At 44.1% G+C, this 15536-nt stretch overlaps 1 protein-coding gene across 1 annotated transcript in view; it reads right to left on the reverse strand.

Moving 5' to 3' along the window:
• Positions 1-438: 438 nt before the first annotated feature.
• Positions 439-15536, reverse strand: part of LOC126251413 (formimidoyltransferase-cyclodeaminase-like) — a 108092-nt gene continuing 92994 nt past the window's right edge. The window contains exon 10 of the mRNA XM_049951827.1: positions 439-760. Within this exon, the coding sequence (XP_049807784.1) occupies positions 572-760 (189 nt within the window). The 3' untranslated portion in view covers positions 439-571. The remainder of the gene's footprint in view (positions 761-15536) is intronic.

The raw sequence follows: 15536 nt of genomic DNA on the forward strand, positions 1-15536 counted from the left end.
GAATCCTGAATGAAACCAATATGCTTTCAGGAAAAAAAGTGTTGCATTACTTACAGGCTACTGAAGATGTTTTAGAAATAAAAGTAATTGTAACGTATGTAATAAACCTTTAAAAGTACTTCATGTGGCCGCAGGCATTGATCACGTGAGTAAATAAAAATAAATCCACAAAGGAGAGTCTGTACTCCTTAGCTTGAATTATGTAGTCTCGTGTTTCCTTAATACGAGCAGCATCGTTAAATTTCATTTACACTGCATCTAGTTCAGCATTATCCGGTAAAGATGTATTACATTATAGAAATACTCAGATTCTTGCTAGGATTTATGCCCTTACAAAGTGTAAGTAAGTGTGTAATTTTCCATTACTGGCAAACATCTTTAATTCATAAAATATTTTAATGAGTAGTTACTCTTACCAAAGAAGGAGGCTGATTGATATGAGGTTATATTTGCTATGTGAAAACGTTTTATTGTCTCTGCATTTACATGCAGCTACACTGGGTAGCAGTAATGAAAAACAGACAGTACAAAATTTTATCAATATTCCGCATGCTTTACATTTTTTTGTGAATTACTCTTCATTCAGTCTGCGCTGCAGGATATCAAGGACCTTCTGGCAGCCTAATTCTGCCTCAGAGATGGCAGACTTGACAGATTCCAGTGTCTTCGTTTTGAAGCTTTTATCCTCGATGTTCTTCAGATTAATAGTTACGTTATAGCTGGCTCCTATTACAGCTGTTCTCAAGCACTGCGCTCCAACCTGTTGTGACAAAAACATTTGTAACTCTTTCGCTAAACCGAGCAACATACGGTATTGATTAACTAACTTAGAAAATTCAAGTAGCAGTATACATCAGTTAGACGATAACAGAGAGTTATAAAAGGAAAAAAAGGAATTTAACATGAGGTGAGTAGGTATCAGAGAGAGAGAGAGAGAGAGAGAGAGAGAGAGATCTAGAACAATGTGTAATACCCAGGAAAGTGATGGTATTTGCGATTACAGTGCAAGCAATGATCATATTCATGTGAGTCACACAAAGCAAGTAAAGAGTGATGTGCTTCGATTTTGTAATGAAAGGCTAGTTAAAAGTTCAAAAACTTATCTTCAAATCGTCCCATGTTGCACTGTTACCAGTGGGGGACACACAGCACAGTGACAATTTTATCGGATGAGAGCAGTAAAAGATACACATAATTTAATCAATACATCATTAAATATGAAACAATCAAATTTGCATACTACATTTAGGTAACAGAAAGGGGAGGTCTGTCATCACATCATACAAAGAGACCTCATACCTCCCCCCTTTTCAAAATGGTTCAAATGGCTCTGAGCACTATGGGACTTAACATCTGAGGTCATCAGTCCCCTAGAACTTTGAACTACTTAAACCTAAATAACCTAAGGACATCACACACATCCATGCCCGAGGCAGGATTCGAACCTGTGACCATAGCAGTCGCGCGGTTTCGAAGTGAAGCTCCTAGAACCTCTCGGCCACAGCGGCCAGCTCCACCCCCCACCCCACCCCCCATTTTCATGTTTGACGAGAAGCTGTTCAAAAAATGGTTCAAATGGCTCTGAACACTATGGGACTTAACTTCTGTGGTCCTCAGTCCCCTATAACTTAGAACTACTTAAACCTAACTAACCTAAAGACATCACACACATCCATGCCCGAGGCAGGATTCGAACCTGCGACCGTAGCGGTGACGCGGTTCCAGACTGAAGCGCCTAGAACCGCACGGCCACACCGGCCGGCCGAGAACCTGTCAAATGGTGAGAAGAGATAATCAAAACACTGGATATATCATCAGTGCTCGTGTCTTAATGAAACATGGAGCCGTTTCGTATCTATAAGTTACATATCTCTTGTTGGCTCCACACAACACTTGGATGTGGTACCTTAGGCTCTCAAGGTGAACCTTGCTAATTCTGCACTAGACTGCAACCCTCTGGAAACTGTAATGGCTGCACGCACATACTTTCTCTACACTCATATTCTCCAAGCCAGTGACAAGTGCGTGGCGGAGGTTTCATCCAACTGTACCCGTTATTAGGGCTTCTTCCAGTTTCATTAACGTACGGAACGCGGAATGAATGATTGTTTAACAACTCTGTACTGTAATTACTCTGATCTTATCCTCACGATCCCTGCGTTCGGTGTTGTAGTACATTCCTGGGTTTATCCCTTAAAGCCGGTTCTTCGAATTTTGATAGTAGCTTTCAAGAGTCTGCCATTTCAGTTTTCTCAGCATCTCCGTGACATTCTTCCGTGGGTCAAAAAACCTCTGACCATTCGCGCTGCTCTTCTTTATATACGTTCAGTATCCCCCGATAGTTCTGTCTGGTATGGATCGTACGCATTTGAGTACTATTCTGGGATGTTTCAAATAACTTCCGGGAATTCAGCCAGGTAACACTTTCAGCGACCGCCGATATTTCGGCGGGAGAACACCCCGCCATTTTCAAGGCAAACTGCAACGGACAGGCGGCGTACATGCAAATTTAATACCTCGGTTCTGCGACAGAAGCAGGAAAGATAACACACACACTGAACACTAGTGCCACCAAAGATGACCAAAGTCAGAGCTATCGATAGTGAGACTATCAATTCACAGGTGAGGCAGCATTGACTCTGTTCCTCTGTTTTTTGACAAGGGAGAGAGCCGGATTCCAAACAGAGTTTAAACAGAAACCTCCATCCCTGTTAACGAGGTTGCTCGCTAGTTTAATCTCAACTGCCTCCCTAATGACACTGTCCCAATAGCTGGACGTGCATGCCAATATCTCGGTGTTATTATATAACATGGGGTGACCAGTATCCAAGCAATGTTCGGCAATAGCAGATCTATTTGGCTGCTGTAATCGTGTGTGCCGTTTATGCTCAGTACATCTGTCCTCCACGGTCCTGATAGTTTGGCCAATATATGCCATACCGCAGCTACAGGGAATACGATATACACCCGCCTTACGCAATCCAAGATCATCCTTAACGGAACTCAAAAGTGCTCTAATTTTAGATGGAGGTCGGAAAACACATTTCACATCGTATTTCCGTAAAATACGACCGATCTTATTGGACGTGTTTCCTACGTAAGGCAAAAAGGCAGTAGACTTAGGTGTTGACTCAGAATTATCATCAATCACCCGATGTACAGTTGGTCGATAGCGCAACGCACGTTCAATCTGTCTATCACTATAACCATTTTGACGAAATGTAACTTCAAGATGGGACAGCTCAGCTGGCAAAGTCTCAGCGTCAGAAACGACATGTGCCCTGTGTACCAAGGTACGAAGTACCCCTTCACGCTGAGCCGAATGGTGACAACTATTAGCTTGTAAGTACAAATCGGTGTGAGTACGTTTCCTGTAGACTGCATGTCCCAATGATCCATCATCCTTCCTCCTAACCAACACGTCGAGAAAGGGAAGGCAACCATCCTCTTCCACCTCCATCGTAAAACGAATGTTCGGGTGGATCGAGTTCAGATGTTCTAGAAAGACATTCAAATTCTCCCTACCGTGAGGCCAAACAACGAAGGTATCGTCAACGTATCTAAAGAAACAGGCGGGTTTTAAAGGCGCCGACTCCAATGCACGTTCCTCGAAGTCTTCCATAAATAAATTTGCGATCACAGGAGACAACGGACTACCCATCGCAACTCCATCTGTCTGCTCGTAATACTGGTCATTAAATAAAAAGTAAGTGGATGTCAACACATGCCTAAAGAGATTAGTTAAATCAGCACCAAACCTGGCTTCAATTAACCGCAACGAATCAGACAGAGGAACACGAGTGAAGAGAGAGACCACATCGAAACTCACTAAAATATCAGAGTCATTCAGCCTCAGTCCCTCCAAACGACGTAAAAAATCAGCTGAGTTCCTGATATGATGTTCACACTGTCCTACTTGTGGACTCAACAGAGAAGCAAGATGCTTGGATACACGATATGTCGGAGCGCCGATGTTACTCACTATAGGACGGAAAGGAACCCCTTCCTTATGAACCTTTGGAAGGCCATATAACCTAGGGGGAACGGCACTATAGGTGTTAAGCCTCTTGATTGTGTCCTGCGAAAAACCACTTTTCTTCAGGAGGCTGTTGGTCTTTCTCTCAACACTTTTCGTGGGGTCAGCATCGATTCTGCGATACGCTGAATCAGATAGTAAACGTTGCATCTTTTGTACATAATCAGGTTTATTTAAAACAACGGTGGCATTGCCCTTGTCAGCAGGTAAAATAACAATACTGGGATCAACTTTGAGAGAGCGTAAAGCAGCCCTCTCTGCTGCTGTTACATTACTCTTGCGTGGACGAGCCCTAGTCAAAACACGGCATGCCTCCCTCCTAACTTCCTCTGCAGCGTCAGGAGGTAGTTTGCAAACTGCCTGTTCAATTGAACTAATAAAATCAACTACCGGCAAATTCTTCGGAGTGGGTGCAAAATTTAAACCCTTCCCTAGCACGGATAAGGTTGCGTCGTCAAAAGATTTCTCTGTGAGATTTATCACAGAACGTCGAGATATAACATCCGACTCCGCGCGATGAAAACGTTCAAACTTTGCCAAATGCCGGGCAGTAACGGAGTTGTACTCCCAGTCAGCTTGGGTCCATGAGGCACCGTCCAACCAATCCCAAGTGAAATCAGACACTTCAGATGCAACCATTAAATGAAAACGATACAATTCTTTGGAAACAGAATCCAAACGTCGACGAGTAAAACGAATCCTTTCGCGAACAAGAGCCAAGCCAGCACGTTGCTTGATACGATTGGCGGCAGGAGAATTAATATGGTGCACAACCTTAGCAAATGTTGGGACATGATTTTCATCACGACACCTCAATAAAAACGACAAAGCACATTGCAGTCTAACTCGACAGCTACGAAGTTTATCCAACTTACGTAAACACCGATACATTTCCTCCCCGTAGAGGTAAACAATGTGAGACCTGAGTTTCTCCTGGCGTAAACAACTTTCAAATAACTTCCGGGAATTCAGCCAGGTAACACTTTCAGCGACCGCCGATATTTCGGCGGGAGAACACCCCGCCATTTTCAAGGCAAACTGCAACGGACAGGCGGCGTACATGCAAATTTAATACCTCGGTTCTGCGACAGAAGCAGGAAAGATAACACACACACTGAACACTAGTGCCACCAAAGATGACCAAAGTCAGAGCTATCGATAGTGAGACTATCAATTCACAGGTGAGGCAGCATTGACTCTGTTCCTCTGTTTTTTGACAAGGGAGAGAGCCGGATTCCAAACAGAGTTTAAACAGAAACCTCCATCCCTGTTAACGAGGTTGCTCGCTAGTTTAATCTCAACTGCCTCCCTAATGACACTGTCCCAATAGCTGGACGTGCATGCCAATATCTCGGTGTTATTATATAACATGGGGTGACCAGTATCCAAGCAATGTTCGGCAATAGCAGATCTATTTGGCTGCTGTAATCGTGTGTGCCGTTTATGCTCAGTACATCTGTCCTCCACGGTCCTGATAGTTTGGCCAATATATGCCATACCGCAGCTACAGGGAATACGATATACACCCGCCTTACGCAATCCAAGATCATCCTTAACGGAACTCAAAAGTGCTCTAATTTTAGATGGAGGTCGGAAAACACATTTCACATCGTATTTCCGTAAAATACAACCGATCTTATTGGACGTGTTTCCTACGTAAGGCAAAAAGGCAGTAGACTTAGGTGTTGACTCAGAATTATCATCAATCACCCGATGTACAGTTGGTCGATAGCGCAACGCACGTTCAATCTGTCTATCACTATAACCATTTTGACGAAATGTAACTTCAAGATGGGACAGCTCAGCTGGCAAAGTCTCAGCGTCAGAAACGACATGTGCCCTGTGTACCAAGGTACGAAGTACCCCTTCACGCTGAGCCGAATGGTGACAACTATTAGCTTGTAAGTACAAATCGGTGTGAGTACGTTTCCTGTAGACTGCATGTCCCAATGATCCATCATCCTTCCTCCTAACCAACACGTCGAGAAAGGGAAGGCAACCATCCTCTTCCACCTCCATCGTAAAACGAATGTTCGGGTGGATCGAGTTCAGATGTTCTAGAAAGACATTCAAATTCTCCCTACCGTGAGGCCAAACAACGAAGGTATCGTCAACGTATCTAAAGAAACAGGCGGGTTTTAAAGGCGCCGACTCCAATGCACGTTCCTCGAAGTCTTCCATAAATAAATTTGCGATCACAGGAGACAACGGACTACCCATCGCAACTCCATCTGTCTGCTCGTAATACTGGTCATTAAATAAAAAGTAAGTGGATGTCAACACATGCCTAAAGAGATTAGTTAAATCAGCACCAAACCTGGCTTCAATTAACCGCAACGAATCAGACAGAGGAACACGAGTGAAGAGAGAGACCACATCGAAACTCACTAAAATATCAGAGTCATTCAGCCTCAGTCCCTCCAAACGACGTAAAAAATCAGCTGAGTTCCTGATATGATGTTCACACTGTCCTACTTGTGGACTCAACAGAGAAGCAAGATGCTTGGATACACGATATGTCGGAGCGCCGATGTTACTCACTATAGGACGGAAAGGAACCCCTTCCTTATGAACCTTTGGAAGGCCATATAACCTAGGGGGAACGGCACTATAGGTGTTAAGCCTCTTGATTGTGTCCTGCGAAAAACCACTTTTCTTCAGGAGGCTGTTGGTCTTTCTCTCAACACTTTTCGTGGGGTCAGCATCGATTCTGCGATACGCTGAATCAGATAGTAAACGTTGCATCTTTTGTACATAATCAGGTTTATTTAAAACAACGGTGGCATTGCCCTTGTCAGCAGGTAAAATAACAATACTGGGATCAACTTTGAGAGAGCGTAAAGCAGCCCTCTCTGCTGCTGTTACATTACTCTTGCGTGGACGAGCCCTAGTCAAAACACGGCATGCCTCCCTCCTAACTTCCTCTGCAGCGTCAGGAGGTAGTTTGCAAACTGCCTGTTCAATTGAACTAATAAAATCAACTACCGGCAAATTCTTCGGAGTGGGTGCAAAATTTAAACCCTTCCCTAGCACGGATAAGGTTGCGTCGTCAAAAGATTTCTCTGTGAGATTTATCACAGAACGTCGAGATATAACATCCGACTCCGCGCGATGAAAACGTTCAAACTTTGCCAAATGCCGGGCAGTAACGGAGTTGTACTCCCAGTCAGCTTGGGTCCATGAGGCACCGTCCAACCAATCCCAAGTGAAATCAGACACTTCAGATGCAACCATTAAATGAAAACGATACAATTCTTTGGAAACAGAATCCAAACGTCGACGAGTAAAACGAATCCTTTCGCGAACAAGAGCCAAGCCAGCACGTTGCTTGATACGATTGGCGGCAGGAGAATTAATATGGTGCACAACCTTAGCAAATGTTGGGACATGATTTTCATCACGACACCTCAATAAAAACGACAAAGCACATTGCAGTCTAACTCGACAGCTACGAAGTTTATCCAACTTACGTAAACACCGATACATTTCCTCCCCGTAGAGGTAAACAATGTGAGACCTGAGTTTCTCCTGGCGTAAACAACTTTCAAATAACTTCCGGGAATTCAGCCAGGTAACACTTTCAGCGACCGCCGATATTTCGGCGGGAGAACACCCCGCCATTTTCAAGGCAAACTGCAACGGACAGGCGGCGTACATGCAAATTTAATACCTCGGTTCTGCGACAGAAGCAGGAAAGATAACACACACACTGAACACTAGTGCCACCAAAGATGACCAAAGTCAGAGCTATCGATAGTGAGACTATCAATTCACAGGTGAGGCAGCATTGACTCTGTTCCTCTGTTTTTTGACAAGGGAGAGAGCCGGATTCCAAACAGAGTTTAAACAGAAACCTCCATCCCTGTTAACGAGGTTGCTCGCTAGTTTAATCTCAACTGCCTCCCTAATGACACTGTCCCAATAGCTGGACGTGCATGCCAATATCTCGGTGTTATTATATAACATGGGGTGACCAGTATCCAAGCAATGTTCGGCAATAGCAGATCTATTTGGCTGCTGTAATCGTGTGTGCCGTTTATGCTCAGTACATCTGTCCTCCACGGTCCTGATAGTTTGGCCAATATATGCCATACCGCAGCTACAGGGAATACGATATACACCCGCCTTACGCAATCCAAGATCATCCTTAACGGAACTCAAAAGTGCTCTAATTTTAGATGGAGGTCGGAAAACACATTTCACATCGTATTTCCGTAAAATACGACCGATCTTATTGGACGTGTTTCCTACGTAAGGCAAAAAGGCAGTAGACTTAGGTGTTGACTCAGAATTATCATCAATCACCCGATGTACAGTTGGTCGATAGCGCAACGCACGTTCAATCTGTCTATCACTATAACCATTTTGACGAAATGTAACTTCAAGATGGGACAGCTCAGCTGGCAAAGTCTCAGCGTCAGAAACGACATGTGCCCTGTGTACCAAGGTACGAAGTACCCCTTCACGCTGAGCCGAATGGTGACAACTATTAGCTTGTAAGTACAAATCGGTGTGAGTACGTTTCCTGTAGACTGCATGTCCCAATGATCCATCATCCTTCCTCCTAACCAACACGTCGAGAAAGGGAAGGCAACCATCCTCTTCCACCTCCATCGTAAAACGAATGTTCGGGTGGATCGAGTTCAGATGTTCTAGAAAGACATTCAAATTCTCCCTACCGTGAGGCCAAACAACGAAGGTATCGTCAACGTATCTAAAGAAACAGGCGGGTTTTAAAGGCGCCGACTCCAATGCACGTTCCTCGAAGTCTTCCATAAATAAATTTGCGATCACAGGAGACAACGGACTACCCATCGCAACTCCATCTGTCTGCTCGTAATACTGGTCATTAAATAAAAAGTAAGTGGATGTCAACACATGCCTAAAGAGATTAGTTAAATCAGCACCAAACCTGGCTTCAATTAACCGCAACGAATCAGACAGAGGAACACGAGTGAAGAGAGAGACCACATCGAAACTCACTAAAATATCAGAGTCATTCAGCCTCAGTCCCTCCAAACGACGTAAAAAATCAGCTGAGTTCCTGATATGATGTTCACACTGTCCTACTTGTGGACTCAACAGAGAAGCAAGATGCTTGGATACACGATATGTCGGAGCGCCGATGTTACTCACTATAGGACGGAAAGGAACCCCTTCCTTATGAACCTTTGGAAGGCCATATAACCTAGGGGGAACGGCACTATAGGTGTTAAGCCTCTTGATTGTGTCCTGCGAAAAACCACTTTTCTTCAGGAGGCTGTTGGTCTTTCTCTCAACACTTTTCGTGGGGTCAGCATCGATTCTGCGATACGCTGAATCAGATAGTAAACGTTGCATCTTTTGTACATAATCAGGTTTATTTAAAACAACGGTGGCATTGCCCTTGTCAGCAGGTAAAATAACAATACTGGGATCAACTTTGAGAGAGCGTAAAGCAGCCCTCTCTGCTGCTGTTACATTACTCTTGGGTGGACGAGCCCTAGTCAAAACACGGCATGCCTCCCTCCTAACTTCCTCTGCAGCGTCAGGAGGTAGTTTGCAAACTGCCTGTTCAATTGAACTAATAAAATCAACTACCGGCAAATTCTTCGGAGTGGGTGCAAAATTTAAACCCTTCCCTAGCACGGATAAGGTTGCGTCGTCAAAAGATTTCTCTGTGAGATTTATCACAGAACGTCGAGATATAACATCCGACTCCGCGCGATGAAAACGTTCAAACTTTGCCAAATGCCGGGCAGTAACGGAGTTGTACTCCCAGTCAGCTTGGGTCCATGAGGCACCGTCCAACCAATCCCAAGTGAAATCAGACACTTCAGATGCAACCATTAAATGAAAACGATACAATTCTTTGGAAACAGAATCCAAACGTCGACGAGTAAAACGAATCCTTTCGCGAACAAGAGCCAAGCCAGCACATTGCTTGATACGATTGGCGGCAGGAGAATTAATATGGTGCACAACCTTAGCAAATGTTGGGACATGATTTTCATCACGACACCTCAATAAAAACGACAAAGCACATTGCAGTCTAACTCGACAGCTACGAAGTTTATCCAACTTACGTAAACACCGATACATTTCCTCCCCGTAGAGGTAAACAATGTGAGACCTGAGTTTCTCCTGGCGTAAACAACTTTCAAATAACTTCCGGGAATTCAGCCAGGTAACACTTTCAGCGACCGCCGATATTTCGGCGGGAGAACACCCCGCCATTTTCAAGGCAAACTGCAACGGACAGGCGGCGTACATGCAAATTTAATACCTCGGTTCTGCGACAGAAGCAGGAAAGATAACACACACTGAACACTAGTGCAACCAAAGATGACCAAAGTCAGAGCTATCGATAGTGAGACTATCAATTCACAGGTGAGGCAGCATTGACTCTGTTCCTCTGTACATCGGGTGATTGATGATAATTCTGAGTCAACACCTAAGTCTACTGCCTTTTTGCCTTACGTAGGAAATACGTCCAATAAGATCGGTCGTTTTTTACGGACATACGATGTGAAATGTGTTTTCCGACCTCCATCTAAAATTAGAGCACTTTTGAATTCCGTTAAGGATGATCTTGGATTGCGTAAGGCGGGTGTATATCGTATTCCCTGTAGCTGCGGTATGGCATATATTGGCCAAACTATCAGGACCGTGGAGGACAGATGTACTGAGCATAAACGGCACACACGATTACAGCAGCCAAATAGATCTGCTATTGCCGAACATTGCTTGGATACTGGTCACCCCATGTTATATAATAACACCGAGATATTGGCATGCACGTCCAGCTATTGGGACAGTGTCATTAGGGAGGCAGTTGAGATTAAACTAGCGAGCAACCTCGTTAACAGGGATGGAGGTTTCTGTTTAAACTCTGTTTGGAATCCGGCTCTCTCCCTTGTCAAAAAACAGAGGAACAGAGTCAATGCTGCCTCACCTGTGAATTGATAGTCTCACTATCGATAGCTCTGACTTTGGTCATCTTTGGTGGCACTAGTGTTCAGTGTGTGTGTTATCTTTCCTGCTTCTGTCGCAGAACCGAGGTATTAAATTTGCATGTACGCCGCCTGTCCGTTGCAGTTTGCCTTGAAAATGGCGGGGTGTTCTCCCGCCGAAATATCGGCGGTCGCTGAAAGTGTTACCTGGCTGAATTCCCGGAAGTTATTTGAAAGTTGTTTACGCCAGGAGAAACTCAGGTCTCACATTGTTTACCTCTACGGGGAGGAAATGTATCGGTGTTTACGTAAGTTGGATAAACTTCGTAGCTGTCGAGTTAGACTGCAATGTGCTTTGTCGTTTTTATTGAGGTGTCGTGATGAAAATCATGTCCCAACATTTGCTAAGGTTGTGCACCATATTAATTCTCCTGCCGCCAATCGTATCAAGCAACGTGCTGGCTTGGCTCTTGTTCGCGAAAGGATTCGTTTTACTCGTCGACGTTTGGATTCTGTTTCCAAAGAATTGTATCGTTTTCATTTAATGGTTGCATCTGAAGTGTCTGATTTCACTTGGGATTGGTTGGACGGTGCCTCATGGACCCAAGCTGACTGGGAGTACAACTCCGTTACTGCCCGGCATTTGGCAAAGTTTGAACGTTTTCATCGCGCGGAGTCGGATGTTATATCTCGACGTTCTGTGATAAATCTCACAGAGAAATCTTTTGACGACGCAACCTTATCCGTGCTAGGGAAGGGTTTAAATTTTGCACCCACTCCGAAGAATTTGCCGGTAGTTGATTTTATTAGTTCAATTGAACAGGCAGTTTGCAAACTACCTCCTGACGCTGCAGAGGAAGTTAGGAGGGAGGCATGCCGTGTTTTGACTAGGGCTCGTCCACCCAAGAGTAATGTAACAGCAGCAGAGAGGGCTGCTTTACGCTCTCTCAAAGTTGATCCCAGTATTGTTATTTTACCTGCTGACAAGGGCAATGCCACCGTTGTTTTAAATAAACCTGATTATGTACAAAAGATGCAACGTTTACTATCTGATTCAGCGTATCGCAGAATCGATTCTGACCCCACGAAAAGTGTTGAGAGAAAGACCAACAGCCTCCTGAAGAAAAGTGGTTTTTCGCAGGACACAATCAAGAGGCTTAACACCTATAGTGCCGTTCCCCCTAGGTTATATGGCCTTCCAAAGGTTCATAAGGAAGGGGTTCCTTTCCGTCCTATAGTGAGTAACATCGGCGCTCCGACATATCGTGTATCCAAGCATCTTGCTTCTCTGTTGAGTCCACAAGTAGGACAGTGTGAACATCATATCAGGAACTCAGCTGATTTTTTACGTCGTTTGGAGGGACTGAGGCTGAATGACTCTGATATTTTAGTGAGTTTCGATGTGGTCTCTCTCTTCACTCGTGTTCCTCTGTCTGATTCGTTGCGGTTAATTGAAGCCAGGTTTGGTGCTGATTTAACTAATCTCTTTAGGCATGTGTTGACATCCACTTACTTTTTATTTAATGACCAGTATTACGAGCAGACAGATGGAGTTGCGATGGGTAGTCCGTTGTCTCCTGTGATCGCAAATTTATTTATGGAAGACTTCGAGGAACGTGCATTGGAGTCGGCGCCTTTAAAACCCGCCTGTTTCTTTAGATACGTTGACGATACCTTCGTTGTTTGGCCTCACGGTAGGGAGAATTTGAATGTCTTTCTAGAACATCTGAACTCGATCCACCCGAACATTCGTTTTACGATGGAGGTGGAAGAGGATGGTTGCCTTCCCTTTCTCGACGTGTTGGTTAGGAGGAAGGATGATGGATCATTGGGACATGCAGTCTACAGGAAACGTACTCACACCGATTTGTACTTACAAGCTAATAGTTGTCACCATTCGGCTCAGCGTGAAGGGGTACTTCGTACCTTGGTACACAGGGCACATGTCGTTTCTGACGCTGAGACTTTGCCAGCTGAGCTGTCCCATCTTGAAGTTACATTTCGTCAAAATGGTTATAGTGATAGACAGATTGAACGTGCGTTGCGCTATCGACCAACTGTACATCGGGTGATTGATGATAATTCTGAGTCAACACCTAAGTCTACTGCCTTTTTGCCTTACGTAGGAAACACGTCCAATAAGATCGGTCGTATTTTACGGAAATACGATGTGAAATGTGTTTTCCGACCTCCATCTAAAATTAGAGCACTTTTGAGTTCCGTTAAGGATGATCTTGGATTGCGTAAGGCGGGTGTATATCGTATTCCCTGTAGCTGCGGTATGGCATATATTGGCCAAACTATCAGGACCGTGGAGGACAGATGTACTGAGCATAAACGGCACACACGATTACAGCAGCCAAATAGATCTGCTATTGCCGAACATTGCTTGGATACTGGTCACCCCATGTTATATAATAACACCGAGATATTGGCATGCACGTCCAGCTATTGGGACAGTGTCATTAGGGAGGCAGTTGAGATTAAACTAGCGAGCAACCTCGTTAACAGGGATGGAGGTTTCTGTTTAAACTCTGTTTGGAATCCGGCTCTCTCCCTTGTCAAAAAACAGAGGAACAGAGTCAATGCTGCCTCACCTGTGAATTGATAGTCTCACTATCGATAGCTCTGACTTTGGTCATCTTTGGTGGCACTAGTGTTCAGTGTGTGTGTTATCTTTCCTGCTTCTGTCGCAGAACCGAGGTATTAAATTTGCATGTACGCCGCCTGTCCGTTGCAGTTTGCCTTGAAAATGGCGGGGTGTTCTCCCGCCGAAATATCGGCGGTCGCTGAAAGTGTTACCTGGCTGAATTCCCGGAAGTTATTTGAAAGTTGTTTACGCCAGGAGAAACTCAGGTCTCATATTCTGGGATGTGTCGCACGAGTGTTACGTTAGCGATCTCCTTTGTAGACTGACTGCATTCCCCCAGTTTGTTATCAATGAACCGAACTCTGCCACCTGCTTTGTGTACGACTGGGCCTATGTAAGTGTTCCATTTCGTATCTCTATAAGCTGTTAATCAGGTGATTATAAGTTGATAGAGTCCAACTGCAACTTATTAATATTGTATTCAAGGAATACTAATTTTTATTTTTCGTTTTGTGACATACACAGTTTTACATTTGTGAATATTTAAATGAAGATGCCAAACTCTGCACCGCTTTGAAAGCTTATCCAGATCCAAACGAATATACTTGCAGCTTTTTATAGACAGTACTTCATTGTAGATAACTGCATCATCTGCTAAAATTCTGAGATAGCTATTCATATTGTTCCGCAAGATCACTTCTACATATTCGCTGAATCTCTGTCCATGATAACATGCTGTGTCCTCCCTTTCTTTTTACCCCATGTGATCATATTGTTGATAATAAGCGTAGATGCGTTATTAAGTCAAATGCTTTTCGGAAATAGAGGTATACTGCATCTGTCTGACTGACTTGATCCAACGTTTTCAGCATACCACGTGAGAAAAGTTCTGGTTGGGATTCATATAATCGAGTTTTTCGGAATCCACGCTCATTGGCCTGAGAAGATCATTCTGTTTGAAACACCTCACTATGGTTTTGGCAATTTTAGCCCTCTTGCACGTGCTGCGAGAAGTAAATTGGACCAATATTCCTGATTTTTGTTTTGTAAAGGAGCATTTGAACACGGCGTCCAGCATTTCTGCTTTTGCTTTGCATCTCATTTCAGCTCCTGTTTCGTCCATGAGCGTCTAGAAACTAACCTCTCCTGACACTGACAGTCTTTACATACGACCAGAATTTCGTTGAAGACGTTATGAATTGCCCTCCTGACATCCGTATGCATTGCATTCACATCTATTTTAGCCGTATGCTTTGTTTTAAACCTACTCCAATTTAGCTGTTTCTTACTAACTCCTGTAAAAGCGTGAAAATTGACCATCGAACATAGGGTCATACATGCTGCGAAAGTCATCCACCAGTAGCCGTAGCAATTAAATTTTCGAGTCATGGTCTTCGAAGCTTTAAGATAGTTCGTTCTTGTGGTACAATATGTCTTCTCTAAATCTCATACTGGCGTTTGTTAAGTGTATCTGCGGCATTCCACTTCTCACGAAACAAACGCGTGGATCTGTTGTAAGTTTTTTCTGTCTGTGTTGTCAGATGTTTGGCAAAGATCCCAACAAGGAAGGTAATTATTACTAAGTTATATTTATATAATAATAGGACCCATGTCAACATTTTCTCTTCATTGTCTTGTACAACAATACGCACAGCAGTAACTACTTGTGCGAGGGCGTGCTGAACAGTAATACTTCCGAATTTTTTATTCTGTGCTCTACACCGATTGAGGTATTACATGTCATGCATATCACTCCGTCGACTTTCGCTCTTCGCTGATGCAAGTCGCAACCCTCTGTCGCTAGAGGGCTCAGAATTCTAGCGTGTAACATGGCGGTGTGTAACGTACATGGAGGTATAAGGAGGGGAGATGGCAGTATGGCCGTCTGCTGTACGTCTGTTTGAAGCCGGTGGGCCGCCATGTTTGATTGGTCAAAACAGTGACAGAGCTCTTGTTAGAATTGCGTGTTCTTCATATT

This window comes from Schistocerca nitens, chromosome 1 (genome assembly GCF_023898315.1).
Source record: "Schistocerca nitens isolate TAMUIC-IGC-003100 chromosome 1, iqSchNite1.1, whole genome shotgun sequence".
NCBI lineage: Eukaryota > Metazoa > Arthropoda > Insecta > Orthoptera > Acrididae > Schistocerca > Schistocerca nitens.